A 19,621-nucleotide genomic window follows, 5' to 3' on the forward strand; every position below is an offset into this window, starting at 1 on the left:
GGCACTTCAAGTTAATTGGGGAATGTGGTTTATGACAGTTAATTGGAGGAGGGAATTGTGCTTTGCTACTTTGTGCCCAGGGGAGGGGAATTCAGTTTTTGGCTTTAACTATGTAGTGCCGATACTTTGTTTCTCGAATAAAAGATTCTTTAAGGTAAATAATGCCTCAAAGTTCTTTTGAAGAGTTTCATCTGTCAGAACCATGACATTGGGATTTTGTAGAGCTCTCTTCTAGGTGCAGGAGTCAAGAACTGTTATAAGACATCCAAGCATGAGACAGTTTCTTTGGCAGACCACCCTCCTGCTGCACAGAGCAAACAGCCTCAAGGGGCAGAGCCCAGGAAATTGCAGTGAACTATTGAAGATAAAGGTTTCCCTCTCCAGTCGTGTCCAATGCTTATTTCTGTGTCTTGGTCGAGGGAGCCGGTGTTGTCTGAAGACATTTTCTGTGGTCATGTGGCCAGCATGGCTATCTGCCAAAGGTACATGGAATGCTTGTTACCTTCCCCAAAGGTACATGGAATGCTTGTTACCTTCCCCAAAGGTACATGGAATGCTTGGTACCTATTAATCTACTCACATGTGCATGCTTTCAAAGGCAAGGTGCTCGATTCTTGAACTTGAGCCATCAGCTTTCCAGCTGACAATCTCAACATCTTTAACTGCTAAGCTGTTGCTTCCCCCTCAAAAACTATTGAAGAGGATAGCTAAATGCCTGCAGAGTTTGAAGGAGAGGGTCCAGCTCTGCATTCCCAAACCAGCCTATTGTTTTCAATTGCAGGGCTGGACACCTTCCCTCAGATTTTGTCTTATAGTGAAAGTATACTTATCTTCCCGTTCAGCCAACATCTATCTGGGCATTGAAAAAGAAGGCAACACATATTTCTTAACCTTGGGCTGCGAAATAGATTGGGCCAAACCCGGTATTGGTGAAAAGGAGAATAATGATGATGGTTATCTCGCCAGTCTTTACCCTTTCCTCAGCCACCTTCCGTAGGATTACAGACCTGGCTTGTATCTTGCAGAGTCTGGCTTTGTTGCAAGTTGGGAAATAATACAAAATGTACTCTGTGGTATACAGGGGGGTGCATCTTTTATGCCTGTATAATATTAATAATTCATTGTGCCTTTTTATTAGGTATATGCACCTAATCCATTTGAACATCCTTATTGTAAACCTAAATAATTCATTAGGCAGATTTGTTGTAAGTTGTAAGAATGAAAGGTGAATATGCTCCAACACGATAGCAAGAGAATATGTTAAAAGTGAATTACTAATGACAAATAAGCTGCCCGTTATTTGTAGAGTTTTAAATTTTCCTCGTGACTTTTAAACAATTGACTTTGCAGCTTTATATCTGTTTACTTGGGGGGGAAAGGTTCAGTCACACTGAAAGGCCATAAATAGAACTCTAAAAAATTAATTCTGATTTAATATTTTAAAACTTATTAAAATATTAAACATTTAGAACTTTTAAAACATTTTTGTATCTCTTTTAATGTTACTTATTTGGGTTGATTTCTTTTTATTTATTTTTTTATTGTGAGATGCTTTGATTGTTCTTTGAATGGAACTACTACAGGATAGAAAATAAATATTCGTGCAACATTCTGCTTATCTGGAAAGTCTTTTCATGTTTCACTATGAAAGTCTTAATTCAGTGGAAATATAAGGCATAGAGGATGTCAGAAAAAGGCCTATATGTACCCTGAGTTTCCAAGCACGGTGCTTACTGGCACCGATGTGCCAAAGGAAATCTGCCTTAATACATGTAGGTCTTTCCTGCTCCACCTGAACTTTTAACAATATGCCTGAATTTTAATTTAAAAAATCAGGAAATTGTCATGCAGCAAAGCATAACCTTAATATTCAGTATTACCTTTAACGTTAAAAACATCTTAGATCCTACGTAGGCTTCATATTTTCAAACAATAAAAATGTCAAGTGGCTGCTGAGACAGTGATGGGAATGACAGTGCAGGGATTAGAAAGAGGCAACGGAGATCATCTTCACTCATTTATCTTTGATAAGTCTATGCTTTATCATCAATCATGTCTGCCCTAGCGGCCAATTTATGAAAAGGAAAGCCCCACAAGCATTGTCAGAAAGTGCCTGTAAAATTCCTGATAGATTTCAAATAATATCTGGGGAACCATAGTTGTGTATGTGTCTACCTTCATATCAGTGCTGGCTCCTGGCAACTGCCTGGACAAATTCCTGTAGTTGTATTGATAAGATTTTTTCCCAAAAGTGGTTTGTGCCCTTGCCTCCTTCCTAAGGCTGAGAGAGAATTATTGGCCCAAGGTCACCCAGCTAGCTTTATGCCTAAGGTGGAACTAGAATTCACCCTCTCCCAATTTCTACCTGCTGCCTTAATCACTATACCAAACTGGCTCTTGGAAAACCATATGCATTTCCTGTAAATATGCATGTTTGTGTATACACATTGTCGAGCTGTACAAATATGAGGTTTTGCATCCATGTGGGAGCACATATGAAACGTTTATTCAATTGTTAGAGGAGCTGCATCTCTTATCAGATTCATATGACTGCTTTTAAACTGCTCAGGGCTATTTTCACATGCGTCTCTCTGCAGCATACAGCTACTTTACTTTGCTAATGAAAAAAATAAAATAAAACCAAGCATCTCTTTTGAAGGTTTTGTAGAGCTCTCTTTCTGCACACACGTTTTGTACTATTTATACGTTCACTATAGACATACACAAATGTAAACTTATATGTGATATAGATAGAATTAAAGCATTTCTCCAATTAAGTCTCCAGAGCTTTCTTCATTAGATGTACAATGTACAAATAATATAAGGAATGGCTGCTGGAATTGGGTATGTCTAGTTTAACGAAGAGAAGGACGAGGGGGGACATGATAGCAGTGTTCCAATATCTCAGGGGCTGCCACAAAGAAGAGGGAGTCAAGCTATTTTCCAAAGCGCCTGAAGGCAGGACAAGAAGCAACGGATGGAAACTAATCAAGGAGAGAAGCAACCTAGAACTGAGGAGAAACTTCCTGACAGTTAGAACAATTAACCAGTGAAACAACCTGCCTCCAGAAGCGGTGAATGCTCCAACACTGGAAGTTTTAAAGAAGAGACTGGATAGCCATTTGTTGGAAATGGTATAGGGTTTCCTGCCTGAGCAGGGGGTTGGACTAGATGACCTCCAAGGTCCCTTCCAACTTTACTATTATTATTATTATTATTATTATTATTATTATTATTATTATTATTATTATTATTATTATTATTATTATTATGTCTTGTGCTCCTTACTTACTTATTTGTTTCTAATTTGCCGTATTCTCATTGAGGCCTAGTATTACTTATGCTAAATTGGTCTTTACTAGGTAAACATTTCATCATTTTAACATTCTAAATCTCTTAGAAGTATGTATCAATTAAAAATATGTAAAATGATTAAAATATAGTTCTCAAACTTCTTTTGGGGATATAATTAATAGGTTGTGGTTACCTTTTTTATTGTCCATTTGTTTGCACATTAAGCACTGCTGCAATGGAACTTTTTCTGAGGCTTGCTAGCAAATGTAAGCATCCAAAGGCTTCTAGTCCTGAACTCGGGAGCAAAATCCCTTAAGCAGAGTATGCTTTCCTTTTGAAGGCCACATAGGATGGACTTTGTAATACTTGAAACATGGTTTCTGTAGTACTGTTGCATTGGCTAACTAATATGGATTTTCTTGTATTTTAAATTTGCTTTTTTAATTGTATTGAAAGCCTTAACCTTCCAGAAAAGCCATGTTAGTTAGCAGGTGCAACAGTACTACAAATCCATGTTTTAAGTATTACAAAATCCATCCTGTGTGGCCTTCACTTCTAGCAATAGCACTTAGATTTATATAATGCTTCATAGTGCTTTACAGTCCTCTCTGAGCAGTTTACAGAGTCAGCATATTGCCCCCCCCCCAACCATCTGGGTCCTCGGAAGGATGGAAGCCTGAGCCAACCCTGAGCCAGTGAGGATTGAACTGCTGGCAATCGGCAGAATTAGCCTGCAATACTGGATTCTAACCACTGCACCACCACAAATGTTTAAATTACATATAACACACAAGTGACATATATCTAATTGGTCTTCAAGGAGACTAAAGTACCATTCTTGGCTTCTCTCTTCTTGTGTTCTCCATATACAGTATCTCAATGCTGTGGAGCAGATTATTCAGAGGCCCAAATTCACTCAGCTAGCTGTAACTCTGAGTAGCAGTTTCAGCATGGCCTCTTCAGTCCTTGTCTATCATCAAACTGATTATTTTACAGTGCCCTGCATCCCTCTGTTTAATGCTGCAGCATATGGCTACTGTGCTAAAATATGACACTGAACATGTAGCACTGTATATACCATAAGAACTGTTGTTCCAGATTGAATCAGAAGAAGGGCCATTTAATGAGGCATTTGGTGTTCTCATCGGTATCCAATCTGATGTCTCAAAGAACCCAAAGACCTGCAAGCAGGTCACAGATTTCACCTCTCTTTTCTCAGCCATTCCTTTTTCAAGCTTCACTTAGTTCAATCCATCCGGAAGAAAGAGAACCCTTTTTGCCAATTATTGTAGTTGTTCTGCTCTTGTCTTCTTGCCTGCTGCAAAAAGCGGCTGCATTTCTGCTATCGTTACGTCTTCATGTGTCAGACTTCCACTGATTTCTGCTGTTTTTGCAATATCTGCCCAAATGGCTCTCTGTTTCTTGGAAGAGTAACAGTGGTGATGATTAAAAGGTTTTACTGTATGCATATCTTCCTGGCTGGGCCATTACTTAGAAGCTTAGAGAAAGGGGGTGGTAGGAATAACTCCAATTATGTAGCCATTTTCAAGCCTATTCCTGCAGCACCGAATAAAGAGCTGGATTTGTAACATATTGCAGGACAATTATTGCCAACTTAAGCCCCGTGAGAAATTCGGTGTACCCCAAACCTGTGCTTTAGTCAGAACAAATGTTGTATCAGCCTATGATCTCTTGACATAAATAAAAGCTGATTCACATGACTTTCTTATTTAAAATTATATACATTTTTAATATTATACATTAAGGCCCAGTACTGTATACATGAGTACCTATATACGAGTACAAATAGTTTTCGTAGATTTCCTTAGAGAAAAATATAGCTCAGCCCTAATGCCATTTGAAGGTTAGACATGGGCAGAAAGCCTTGCAAAGAAGTTTCATCAGCAGGAGGGGAACCTTTACCTGGGTGGCCCAGTTAGAAAATTATGCAAGGGTGAATTGCCAGCATGGGTGTCCTTATCAGGGAAACAACAACAACAGAAACAGCCTAGAAGCCACTGGATCAATAAAACTGATTCATTCTTCGATTCTAGGATTGGGTTCCATTCCTGTTCCAATCTCAGGTTTAGTCCATTATATATATAAAAAGGTCTTCTTTGAAAAAAGGTCTGTTTCTGGTGACTTAATGCACATAGGTAATGTCTGGCAACAAATGGCAATGGTTTGTCACTGCCTTCCATGATGTTTTTCAGCCTCCCATCCTACGGTGGGATTTCCTAGGTTTCCCATCCATTTCCCATCTGTGGGAAATCACCCCCCAGAGAAGGAAATATTAAAAGGGCAGAAAAAAGTATATTTTCTCAAAGGATCTTGAAGAGGCAGGAAAGCATGCCCAGTTTTCTTAATAGCCCCAAGTCTGCCTCCCCCAAGCAGAAACCAGCTCTGTACAAATGCAGATGCAGACCATTCAAGAAAGTTGGAGCTAGAAGATTAAGAAGACAAAGACCTAAAATCTGCATACCTTACCCAAACTCTTAAGAGTCATTAGCCCAGCCCCAGGGAAGCAGGATATGACCTTTGGGACATAATAGGATTAAACCACGGATACCAAGGCCCAGAAAAGCACACTCAGACTCAGTTCAAAGTTCATGCCACAGGAACAGGAAACAACTCAAAACAAAAGGCTTCAGAGGGTATAAAAAATCCACTCCCTACATGTGTTCTCTCTCTTTTCTGCCAGAGCCATCTTCCTGTCTGGCTTTTTTCTCCAATAAACTACAACCTTCTTCCCAAAGCAGTTGCCATGTTTATTCCCAGCTTGGATGAACCAGGATGAAGACTTTTCTTCCAACACATCCAAGTACAAGCCAGGACTGACCATGCTTAGCTTTCTTTCAACCAAAGTCACAAGGTGTTGCCATCAGTGGTTATGTTCAAAAGGAGAGGGCATTTGAAAAAACAATAATAAAGGGAAGAAGAATCTTTCTCCACATAAGCTAGCAAGATTTTGAAAGTGGTAGATGATCTATTAATTTAGCCCATATTAGATCTCACTCTTCTTGAGACCATTTGTACCTATGCTGAAATGTACGTTAATCCTGTTTGGCGTATTAAATGTGGAACAATCCTACATTTTGTTTCTAATGCCAGGACTTTTAAGGAACATCTGGGCACTGAGCAATATACACTGGGTTCCCAAAATGGTGCCTGTAGATATTTACTTTGCTAGCCACAGGCTCCATGCTCTTCCTTTATTTAAAGATTCAGTATTTTTTTTAATAGGAAATCAGCAGGCAGCAAAGCAAAGACTGACTTATAAGAGAAATCTGGGCCCTTCATGTACACCTGACACATTCTTAGAAAATAGAAAAGATGGGAGGCAGCCACAGCAGCAAGCTACATTTGAAAATGTTTGAAAAATCCAGAAATAAGAAGGAGTGGACAGCATTCCAGGAAGCTACAGGTGATGGTGAGTAGCAATATTCTTCATTTGGCTTCTAGTGACCATTGGCTTGATGTGCCCACTGTAGCAGTTATTTTGGGAGAGTTCCCAGGATATGGTTTCATTCCGAGTACATCTACGAGCCCCAAACATTTATGAACCTAGATTTGAACTAAACTCAAGCCTGTGAAAGTATGAGCACTTCTTGATAGCATGCTAAAAATGTGTTTTAAAAAACAGTCAAAAAGTTCGTTCATTTTAAATAACTAGGAACAGAATATTCACACACCCCAAATTAATAAGCCATAGTCTTTAAAAGGAAAGGAAAACATATATCTGATTCAATCACTCATTTGGAGTAGAATTGTCAACTTTTATCTCAGGTGATGAAGGAAGAACCAGCACAAGGGCTGGACTGAGCAGATATAATCTTGTAGACATTATTCTACCAGCATTACATAATTCCATTATGTTCTATGACTAGACACTAAAAAATAAGCTATTCGCAGTCACTGTGTAGGACCTGCACACCGTTCATTTTCAGGTCAAGTAACTCCAGTTCTGGCTCTATGCTCTCTATAGTCATAAGATGAGAATCAAAACAAAATTGCATGACTGTTTTGAGAAATTATTTGTCCTTTTCTTCACATGTTCCATTTCAGTACCATCAGATACTGTCACTCATTGCTTAGTCATGTAAACATATGCAAGCATTATATTGCTTATTGTGTGGATTTCATGGATTAATCGATCCTATTATTGGTTGAATACATTAATGATACTACCTCCTTAAGCCTCATTCCTACATAATGAGTTGGAAGCACCTTTCAGCAATTCAGTCCACAGGCATTGCCAGTTACATTGACTTGTCTGTCCTTACTAATAAAATTTTCCTCAATTTATAAAAGACCTGCTCAATTCTTATTCCCATTTGTTTGGAGCTCTCTTAAAACCAATCTGAAATAATCAAATTTGCTATTTTCAATCTTTTATAAACAATAAATTTTTCAGTGATGGCTTTGAATTAATTCCACACCACTCAAGTCCCATTCAGTTGTGATTTTTTTTTCTTTCTGAATATTTCTGAAATAAAGGAGAATCTTTTAAAAATTTACCAGCTGCATACAAGAGGAAAAGTAACTTTTCTATACTTTGCATGACAAACTCTCATTTTCAATATTTTCTCTGCTATACATCTACTGTCTATAGGGTCCCTGTACTATTTTGTATTTGGAAAGAATAGAGGGAACAAAGTAACTGCTACCAACTGGAATATCAAGTGAAGAGACTAGCTGGAAGGTGCAGTTCTTTAAAAAAAAAATTCATGTCCACCTTAAGGCACTGGAATTGTTCCACCTTAAAAGTATTAACCCTGAGCTAGAGCCCAACCCTTTTGCCTGATGCTGATGCTGCCGATTCCTGCAGCAGGAGGAGGGGGATACAGGCACTGCAAGCAGCATCCCAGGGTACCACAGGCACGGAAGACTTACCAACCCAGCCAAGAGAGCCAACAGCTCTGCTGCTGTGGGGTGACAATCTAGGAAAGGCTTCCCCTTTGTGATCCTTCTTTCGAGAGTGCCTGTGTGCAACCTGCTTTTGCCTCCCTCTGTCTCTCATTTTTCCTTGGGAATTGCATCTCCTGCTGCTCTTCACTCCTTTTAGCTACAAAAGCTGCACACCAAGACAGAGCTCCATTGCCCAGCCAGCATGACTACCGAAATCAATGAATGCAGCATCAAGGTGCTTTGTAGGTTCCGGCCCTTGAATCAGTCGGAGATCATACGGGGAGATAAATTCATCCCGGTTTTCCAGGGCGATGACACCGTCATCATTGGGGTAAGCAAATACTGGAGGTGAGAGAAATGTGTACATCTGTCTGGAAATGCTTCAGAAATGAAAGGCTTTCACTTCTTGATCCTCTTAGTAAGGCCTGTTCTGGATGGCAAATTGCCCTTGAATACAAGAGCCGGATGCTCTTAAAGCCAGCTGAATCTATGCTTAAATTCAGCTCTTTTGTGTGCTAAGAAGCCATCCAGGTGGAATCTTTTATATCTTCCTGCTAGCTTAAAAGCTATCATCATAAACAAGGGCGCCTCTCCATCTGTCCAAGGGAAAATTGATAATGGTAAAAAGATGCTTTGAGGTTTTTTTTATTTGTGTTTGCATCCTTGAAGCCACTGGGTGTGGCTAGTTTAGCTATTGGTTTGACTCCTGGGAAAAAAAATAAAGGAACCTCTTAGAATTAGATGGAAAACAAAACAAAAATTCATAGCAAATGCAATGTTGGTTTCTCTCCATTAAATCTCTTTGCAAGTGCTATATTTTCTTCTCTTTCCAAACCTTAAAATTATTCTGTTAGTTCAACTTTAAATTATCCTGTTCTTTCTCCTCCATATCCCCACCTATAGAATATTCACTCAAAGATGAAAAGTTGATGTCTAATTGGATTTTCCAACATTAACAATTGAAATTTTTCTGGCAATTCCCACTGCATCCTATCCATCTCCATAATGCTCCATGTGCCAGTTTCATTCATAAGTATAAGAATACAAATTATGCAGGTGCTTGCTAAATAGTCGGCAGATTGTTTACACATGTCTGACAACGCCCCTGAAGCTTGTCCTTGGGGTCACTGAGTTTGCTTTTTTTGTTATATTCTGGGGTTTTGTCGATTGGCTATTTCGGGAGCTAAATATACCCACTAAGGGGAGGAGTCGTGACTGATTTTGCTTGGAGTAGAAACACATATATGCTGTTACCATGCTGAACAATTATGTTTAACCCTCCTCTCATAATAGACCAATGCCACTAGCCATTATTTTATCAGTAGCTGGTTACAATTGGGGGACTAAAAAGGGTTGTGTATGTTCAAGAAGTAGCTAGTTGTCACTTTGCAGAGGGCCAGCAGATGAATAATCTACCTCACTAGTCTTTAAACTGTAATTTAGGGTTCATCCACTGGCCACAACTGATAGATATTAAATTAAGATTAGTTTGGTTTGCACTCAAGATGACCCAGCTACTGGTGGTATATGGGAGGATTCAAACTCCCAAATAGTCTACTTTACCGCACATGAATTTATGCTTTCAGGATCTCTCCCTAGTCCCTTGCAGCAGAGGGCAATCAGCATGGCCTGACTGCTTTCCTATTGCACCGGCAAATTAAGGCCTGTGATCTCAAATTTATTTTCCACTCTGATGTCAAGTTGTTTTCTCTTGCCTTGGCTTGGAAAAGGCTGGCATGTTAAAAAAAAAAAAAAAAAAAGGCCTTTTTGATTTGGTCCTGCTGCACTGCAAAGTCATTCCAGTTGGTGGGTTCAGCAGAGATTTTCAGTGGAGCTCCTGAACACGATGGGCCTGTGTTCACAATTTGTGTCGTTCCTTTCTTTCTTTATAAAATCTGAACTGCAGTTATCTGTTCATTTGAACTACAATCAAACTATTCAAAATTGCTTACGCTCTACCCCAGTTATCACCAGATCAGTTAAGACTGGTCTATTAAGAGATGGATTCATTTAGGCACTTGAAGTTGGGTAGATTTATGCCTTTCCTGAAAGACAACCCCATTCTTCTTCCTTTGGAAGAAAACCACAATGAGGCATGAATTTCACTGCAGAGAGAGCAGGCAGCAGGATGCCTGGGCTCAGCTGCTTGGTCATCTCTCAGAGCAATGACTAGGAGCCTTCTTTCCTAGGTACCACTCCCTTCCTTTGTGTTCAGCTCTAGGCCATTATTAGATCCATTTCTAGGTTACATCTTTGTTTTGATGCCACCGTCATCTTGATCTTCTGCTCTTTACTGCTTTCCAGATGAGATTGCACATGGCTCCAAGGGGTGTGTGTGTGTGTGTGTGTGTGTGTGTTTTGGAGGGGGGGGTCTCCTTTGCCTGTGGCAATAGGTAAAGCCACTGATTTTACAATCTGCCTCTATCTGCTTGCATCCATTCCAGGACACCTGGAATGAGCAATAGTGATGATGTATTTATTATTTGATTTGCTGATTTTTTTTCCCATTGATGCTGAACCAATTTTCAGCTGGAAAGAACTTATGTTAATAACTGATTTTGTTACACATCAAGGAAATCTGTCTATTTAGCTGTAGCTTTTTTTCTCCTGAAATATTCTGGGAAAATTATTCTTATATCTTTTATGATTCTCTAGTCGTGGTAAAAATGGTGAAAGCATTGTTGCTTTTGAACATGTTCTAAGGAGCCTTCATGACTCCTGTACCTTTTTTTTTGCTATTATTATTATCTCTCGCTATACAACAGAAGTTAACCATATGCAATTCATGAACCTTCTTTCTGAAACCCTAATATTTTCCAGAAATTATGTTGCTAAATACAAGCAACTAATCACTACAAAATGGTGAAAGTATTTCTCTTCATTATTCAGTATATGTAAAAGAAACCACATGTCATGTTTTGCTATGTACCAGTACAATCTAGATCTTTTAGGAAAAAAATCCTAAAGATAACTAACCTGAAGAAATCACACCAATCCCTCTTTGACAACATCACATTACCATCTAACCCACTTCATCATCACTTCGATCCTGCAGAAAAAGGGAAAAATTAACGATAGCCTTGCATCATTGAAAAATGTCTTGCCTCCATTGTAAAGGATTTTAAGCAACAACATGTACACAGGTTTCTCTATCCTGATTAATATCCAGTTGAGGCAGATTCTAAACCTATCATCCTCATCAGTGGTAGGATTCAAATATGTGAACAACCGGTTCTCTGTGTGGATGCCGCTTCCGGAAGTCCATTCTAGGCCTGGGCAACAAAAGATTAGCTACCGGTTCTACCGAAATGGTGCGAACTGGCTGAATCCCACCACTGATCCTCACCATCATAAATAATGGAAGATCTGGCTGGGGTGATATTCAAAACAACTGGGAACTATTTCCTGAGGGAAGGCTGATCTGGACAATCCCGGTCTGCTCATGGACTTGATAGGAACCTCTGTTTCTGGGAGGCCTATCACAGCTAAATCAGTCACGCAATATGCAATATGATTTACCTATATTTAGAATCCTTTAGTCTTTGAAAGTAGTCAAGTTTGTGGACCTCTGTAATTAAATATTCCATAGTTGTAAATGGGAATTTAAAAGGATGCATGGTGCAACTTAAAAAATGGAACTTCCACTCTACCAGCAGAGTCAGCAAAAGGAAGAACTGCCCCAGTACTTCTTCCTTAGCTACTTCTTACCACATCCCATCATTTATTCTTCTCTTCTCTCGCCTGACATGGGTCAGAATTAACTTTTGCCTTATCTTAAAAGGGGGAGAAGAAACTTCATGGTAGCTGATAAGAAGGTCCTCTCCTTGCCTTTTGAATTTTAACTGTCTTCGTCTCCTAATAAAATATTTAGTTTTTATGTTTTTAAATTTTACTTGTACATTGCCCAGAATCCCTCTGTGAGGGAGATGGATAATTTCTAAATTAGATATATAAATAAATAGAAACAGCATAGGCGTTGGTAGAAAACCTCTCCAGTCTATTTTTTTTAAATTAAATGTTTAATTTGTGCTTATTTGGTTTAGTCACAATATTTCTATACTGTACCATACATAAATAGAAAACTCTGTTGCAGTTTTTAGAAACAGTAAAATATTCAAAGCAGACTAGAAATACTAGCAATAGAATACAGCATAAAACTAGCAACAGGGAAGAAAAATAGCATAAACAGGATTAAGGAACAAGCTAACTTTTAGACTGAAAGTTGAAAGTTAAAAGTACTGCTAGAACAAAAACAAAAGTCAAAGTATAGACAATGTGCAAATTCTTCTGCAGAAATCATTCTATGAGTAGAATGACAACACTGTAAAGCCATTTTTGTAAAAATCACCCACCTCACTCATATAAATTTCAGAATGCAAAAAAAGCAAAAATACTTACCATCGTTTCCAATGAATATTGTAATATTAATTTTTATTAGATTTACCTTCTTATTTATGGCAATGAAGATATAGAGCAGTGGTGGCGAACCTATGGCACGGGTGCCAGAGGCAGCACTCAGAGCCCTCTCTGTGGGCACGCGCACCGTCGCCCCAGTCCTAGGCCTTCAGCTGGGTTTCGCTTTAGACCTCCACCACCATGTACAAAAAAAAAAAGATTCAATCAGTCAATTTCAACTTCTCACGGAAAAAAAAAGATCTTGCAAAGTTGGAATTGATTGATTGAACTTTTTAGTCCCACCCAGTCTGCCGTTACCACTGCAGCCATGCCCACCCAATGGGCCACACCCACCCAATGGGCCACGCCCTCCTGGCACCCGACGATGCATAAGTGGGTTTTGGGTTGCATTTTGGGCACTCGGTCTCTAAAAGGTTTGCCATCACTGATATAGAGCAACCTTTAGATTCACTTTTCCTCCAACTTGGACACCCTCCTGATACATGGACTTCAATTCCCAGAATTCCCCAGCCAAAATGGCTATTTGCTGCCATTTCTTACATTTGAACTTTACAGAACTAGGAAGCAGGCAGGTTAGAAAATATAAAGGTACCATTTAAATCCATCCAGGGACCATCCAGTCATAGCTGAAGAAGCTTCTTGGATGAGAAGCGAAACATCTTCAAAGAAAAACAAAAAAGTCCTGTTGCATTGTGAAAAAGCACCTTTGGGATACTGCTTTTACTGTCTGCTCCCTCAACTCTCTCATAGCAAAACAGCAGCAACACTTTACTATACAATATGGAGTGTCTTAAGCAGTATCCACAGAAAATCAAGTTTTTTCCATCTCTGCACCTCAGCCAGAAGCTGCGTGGCTACTGGTCTGTTGCATTCAACCTTTGCCTACCTCTTGGGGCTATAGTTTCCTGCCAGCTGCCTGGCATCTGTATCTCCTAACTTACTTCTACTGTACTCAAGAAGGGTTAGAGCAGGGGTGTCAAACTGCCGGCCCATGGGCCAAATGGGTCATGGCGAAACTGCGCCCACCCCAGCTCCGGCAATGGGGAAAAAGTCACGATACGTTGCAACACGTCACATGACGTTGCGAGTTTGACACCCCTGGGTTAGAGGGACCATTTTGAATCTTCTGTGGTTGAGATTGTCTCCCAGAGTGTGCAGGGTGGCTTTGCTCTCTACTGGGGAGGACTTGCATTCCCAATGAGTTATAGTATTTTGTGTAAGAGTTTATTGTTTTGTGATGATGCTAAGCAGGTAATATATTTTGTAAGTCATCACCATTATAACCTTCAGAATGATTTACTAACCTGCTAAGAGGTTTTTGGCATGGAAGCACATGCTTAGCAGATATAAACATCTACCTTGTAAAAAACCAATTGAGTTGTAACTTGGATGACCGTTTGTGCAGAAAGGTAGAAAGAAATCAATTCCCTGTGAAAAGGAAAGGGGAGATAATTTCATTATTCTAATTTGTGTATTGAAATTCATATTTAACAATACTTACTAGATTTTAAATGGAACCCATATACTATTCCTTCACCATAGTATAAACTACTACAAGAGACTGTGCTCCTTCAAAATCTGCTGTACAGGTGTTTACCAGTGATGGGTCCTCTAATTCTTAAACCAAATATTGGTAGAATACTTGGTCATTCTATTTAATTTGTCCCTTCTGAACCAACCTGCTAGGTTTAACCAAGGAGAAAACCAGGCTACTCACTCCATTTTGTGCTGGATTTTATGTTCCTTATAGCTATCAAATACAGTAAATTGTTATTAAACTACACTATGAAATATTTTTACTAAGGGACAGGATACCTATTATCTTGGCTTGCTTATTTTGCTCATTGTCAAAGTAATCTTCTAAATAGCTGAACAATCCCATCTTACCAAAAGGGAAGTAAGATTAATTTTCCTAGTGAGATTGTCTTCTATAATGTAGTATTTTTATTTCTAACTGTGAAGCTGTATGGATACTCCTGATACTGTTTTTTTTTTTTTACTATAAAAATGTGTATAGAAATATCACCTAGAGCAGGGGTGTCAAACTGCCGGCCCGCGTGCCGGATGGGTCACCAGGAAACCACGCCCACCCCATTGCCGGCAATGGAGAAAAAGCTCCAATACGTCGTGCGACGTCACATGACGTTGTGAGTTTGACATGTCTGACCTAGAGTGACTAGTTTTGAAACTTGCATGACAGACCTGTTCTCTAATTGGCCATAGACTGTAGTATGGAAGAGAGATAGCTTTGTTATTGAATTAAAATGGAAATGTAACAGAGCAAATAACCTCCTGCATAGTTTAATACAGGCAGTCTTCGACTTACGACCACAATTAAGCCCAGAATTTATGTTGCTAAGTGAGAAATTTTATGACTTTTCTTGCCACATTTGTTTAAGTGAATCACTACAGTTGTTAAATTAGTAACACCGTTGTTAAGTGAATCTGGTTTTCCCATTGACTTTGCTTGTCAGAGGGTCGCAAAAGGAAATCACACGACTCAGGGACACTACAACTGTTGTAAATATGAACCAATTGTCAAGCATCCGAATGTAAATCACATGACCATGGGGCTGCTGCAATGGTCATAAGTGTGAAAAACAGTCATAAGTCACTTCTTTTAGTGCCGTTGTAACTTCAGACGGTCACTAAATGAACTATTGTTAAGTCGAGGACAATCTGTAGAGTAATCCAAATATGAAGAAGACTGACTCTGCAGTCCCAGTCTGAAAACATAGTCTAGCACACAGTGGGGGCACTGGAAATTCATTATTGTAGTATCTCTTGGTATTATTCTGTGACTCTGGTCACAGTTTTCAATCAGTTTTTGGTGGCACTTATGGAGGTTTCATAGCACAGGGCTTGCCGGCAGCAGCTGCAGTTTCTAGCTTCTGTGGCTGGATGTCCACAGTGGCATAGAATTTTTTTCAGAGCCCTTTTTAGCGTGTGAGTAGTCAACCCCAAGGTCTCTTCCCAGATTCCAGTACACTTATAGAGTAACTGGCAAGCATACGACGATCATCTATTCTGATGACATGTCCCACCCATCTCCTCTGGACTCTAATAATCAGGGACTCAGAGCTGGTGGACTCTACAGGATCCAGGACCTCAAAGCGAGAGATACGGTCTTGCCAATAAATGCCTAGGATGGAGTGGAGAGTCCATGTGGAATTTCTTCAGTTTTTTGATGTGCCTTTGGGGTACAGAGTCAAGGACTCACATCCATCTAGAAGAGAAAGGTTAACCACAGCTTTATAGACTTTCACTGTGTGGAGATATGGATGTTGTGTTGATTGAGCATTCTAGTACGCAGCTACCCTGATGCCTGGCTGGCCTTGCTGATCTGAAAGTCAATTTCTTTGCCCAAAGACTTATTGCTCAAGAGGATGCTTCCCAAGCATTTGGAGCTGTTTATATTTATCAGTTATGTGTTGTCAACAGTGATTTTTTTTAAAATTCTACAAGCTTGGTATTTGGCCCGAGATGGTAAAGTACTTCAGTCTTGTTCAGGCTGAAGAGAATTTGAGCATCTGAGAATTTGTTCAGCATAAACTCTGAATCACTGTCTTTGTGCCCGGAGCACATGGTCATCAGCAAAGAAGGTTTCTTCAGTGACTATGGAAAAAATTAGTCTATGCATTCAAGCAACTAAGGTCATGTACACTCTCTCCTGCAGACCCTGCATAGCAATAGCCATAGCACTTAGATTTACATTCTGCCTCACAGTGTTTTACAGCACTGTTTAAGTGGTTTTACTGAGTCAGCATATTGCCCCTAACAATCTGGGCCCCCATTTTACCAACCTCGGAAGGATGGAAGGCTCAGTCAACTTTGACTTGGTCAGGATTGAAGGGATCGAACTCCTAGTAGTGTGAGCAGAGTTAGCCTGCAATTCTGCATTTTAACCACTGCACCACCACAGCATAGTAAGGGACAACATGAAGAACAGATTGAACAGGATTGAGGCTAGCATACAATCCTGTTTTATCCCACTGGAAATGGCAAATGTAATTAATGTACTATTGTTGTAAAGAATCTGTTCTGTCATTCTGTTGTGGAGTAGCTGAATTAACTCCACAAATTTCCTTGAGCATCCATAACATCTCAGGTTGATCCAGAGAGCCTCCCTATGCCTTTTTTAGGTCAATGAAGACCAACTAAAGAGGCTTGTTCTGCTCAATGCACTTCTCCCGGACTTGCCTCACAGCAAATATGATGTCTGCTGTACTCCATTCTGGCTGAAGGCCACTAGGCCTCTGGGAGGTTCCTTTTCAAGACAGTGACAAGTCTGTTCAGGAGAATGCAGGCAAAGATCTTGCCTGTGATAGACAGCAGTGAGATAGCTCTGTGGTTTCCATAGTCTGATTTGCTTCCCCTATTTACAGTATATAGAGAACCACAATGAGGGCATCACAGATGTCATTGGATTAGGTCTGGGTTTTGTAGTCTGCCAATGTGGAATGACTTTCTGATAGTCTTTCATTGCTTATGATGTAAAGGGGCCAATTTGGTTTAATGGTTAGTGTGCTGGCCTAGGAATCAGGAGATTATGAGTTCTAGACCCTCCTTAGGCATCAAAAAGTGGCTCGGTGACCAGATTCTCTCTCAGCCCAACACACTTCACTGGGTTGTTGTTGTGGGGAAAATAGGAGGAGGAAGGAGGATTAGATATGTTCACCAGCTTGTGTTATTTATAAACAATAATAAGGGATATAAATAAAATAATAATAAAAAGTGCTAGTTGAGGACTAACTGGACCAGTCTATGATTTGTCCAGCACTTAGCACCTTACATGGCATGAGTGATTGTGACATTGTTGAGATTATGCTGACAAACTATGACATAGTCAAATAGGTGCCAGTGTAGGGTTATAGTTTTGTATTGAATATTGCAAGTCTGAATATTGTGTTGTTGATACACAGGTCATTGCTGTTTAGTTTTTCCATTTCATGCCAGAGTTATTTAAACAGTCTGGTCCAGATCTTCATAGAAATCTTCCTTATCTTCATCTGAACTTGTGAGAATTGGTGTGTAAGTGTTGACAATGGTGATATACCAGGATTTGATAAGACAAAATCGGAAGTTCATAATGTGTTCATTTATTCCAGTAGGTAGAGATGTTTTTCAGCAGAGCAGTTTTGATTGCAAAACCTACTCCATGAGTCCTGTTGTCAGTCTTTGGTTTCCCATTCCAAAAGAATGTATTATCCATTCACATAGCATATAAGTAATGCTTGAGCAAGGTCCGCAGGATTGTCTGGGACACTACACATCCTCTTCACGACCTGTTTTCCTTGTTACCTTCTGGGAGAAGGCTTCATGGCATCCGAAGCAGAACATCCAGATTCAGCCACTTTTGTTCCATATAGCATCAACCTTGTGAACTCTCAAGTTTCCTCTTTCTGCTATGTATTCAAAATGGACAGTGATTAATATATATCCTTGCTGTATCTAGCAAGGAATGGATGTTCCAAGTTCCAAAAATGAGTTTTCTTTTGTTAATTTTTCTTGATTCTTGACCATAAAGTAGATGGTTTTCTAGCCAAGGTTAACTAGCCAGATATTATGAGGCAGACAATTAGGATACTTCTTCTAAGCCTCTCTCTCATGTGAAGGTGGGCAGTGCTATCCTAGAAGGCCTGCCAGTCATCCTGGATGCTGCCAGACATGTCTGTGGACCTGGTACTGAGATGAATGACTACTGATCCAAAGTCCACCCATACGCAGGTTTGTGACTACAACTACTGGTGGTCATCCTCACCTGTCGCTTTGCCGCTCCTCTATCGCGGCAAAGCTCAATGAATTTTCAATGAAGATGATTTGGAGATGAGTTGTAGATGAAGATGAATTGCCCAACAGAATCTTATGGGTGATGGAGTTTTAAGTGGAATAGCCATTGTACAGGAGCAGTCACACTCTCTAGGCAGAAGAGACTTTAATTCAGTGGCATGCAAAACATATGACTGGAGACCTGTCCTGCTGCAGTGGAAGATCAGGATGCCTAAATGCGTCAGTGTGCTGTTAGTGCTCCACAGTGCCTGGCGGGCCTGCCTTTTTGGCCATTAGACTGTTGATTAATTTCCTCCAGTCAATCTTTCAGGGTCAGACTTCCCACTCTGGGATAGACAAATCCTCTATCTCAAAGGCCCATCGGCTATCCTCACCTGGCTTGGCCCATCTGCTAGATGGTTTACTGGGGTGTGGTCACTGTACCTGTTACAGCTACTTAAAGCTACAGGTGAGAGTTGAGTGCCAGCCGGTGCCCGAAGGCGAATCAGCAGTTCTAAAAAGGCTATAACCTCCATCAGAGATGCTTCCCCTCCCTGAACATCCCATATGCCCCTTTAGTAAAAGAGAAGTTTAATACAGTATACAGTAAGTAAACAAAATATAGAACATTTAGGAAGGAATATTTGGGCCTAGTTCACGGGTGTCAAACTCAATCACATCACGTGATGTATCGTGATGTATCGCGACATTTTTTGCCTTTGCAGATCCGGGGTGAGCGTGGCCTGCACATGACGCATCTGGCCCGTGGGCCGCCAGTTTGACACCCCTGGCCTAGATTAAGGAAATAGGATTCTGGAGAAGGCTTTCATTCCTGACTTTGACAAAGTAGTTGTGGAATGTAGAGTTAAGGAAGGATCATAATATGAGGGTTGTTACAGGCATTAATTCCTTGACATTCTTAACAGGCAGACCTTTAACAAGATGTAAATTAAGACTCTGTATAGATAATAGAACTATGAAGAAAAAGAGCACACAAAAGAAAACATACAAAGACCAGATTGATGTTTCTGTCTTACCCTGGCAAAAGAGCGATTCAGTTTAATAATCTGGGAGAAAGAAATTAAACGATTCACAGAAGTCCTGTGTTAATGAATTCATTTAATAAGGGGTGGAGTTTTGCTGATTTACTTTCCAAGATTCTATAGTCTCCTTCCCCCCCACCCTCCGGTAATTAAACTAGACTGATGAAAGACATTGCAAATGCTATTTCCCT

At 40.0% G+C, this 19,621-nt stretch overlaps 1 protein-coding gene across 1 annotated transcript in view; it reads left to right on the plus strand.

Annotated features, from left to right (window-relative positions):
* Window positions 1-8,404: 8,404 nt before the first annotated feature.
* KIF5A (kinesin family member 5A) overlaps window positions 8,405-19,621 on the plus strand; it is a 59,722-nt gene continuing 48,505 nt past the window's right edge. Inside the window, exon 1 of the mRNA XM_029285683.1 lies at window positions 8,405-8,533. Coding sequence (XP_029141516.1) covers window positions 8,405-8,533 — 129 coding nt within the window. The remainder of the gene's footprint in view (window positions 8,534-19,621) is intronic.

Source organism: Protobothrops mucrosquamatus, unplaced genomic scaffold, assembly GCF_001527695.2.
Source record: "Protobothrops mucrosquamatus isolate PMUCROS unplaced genomic scaffold, P.Mucros_1.0 scaffold2064, whole genome shotgun sequence".
Taxonomy (NCBI): Eukaryota; Metazoa; Chordata; class Lepidosauria; order Squamata; family Viperidae; genus Protobothrops; species Protobothrops mucrosquamatus.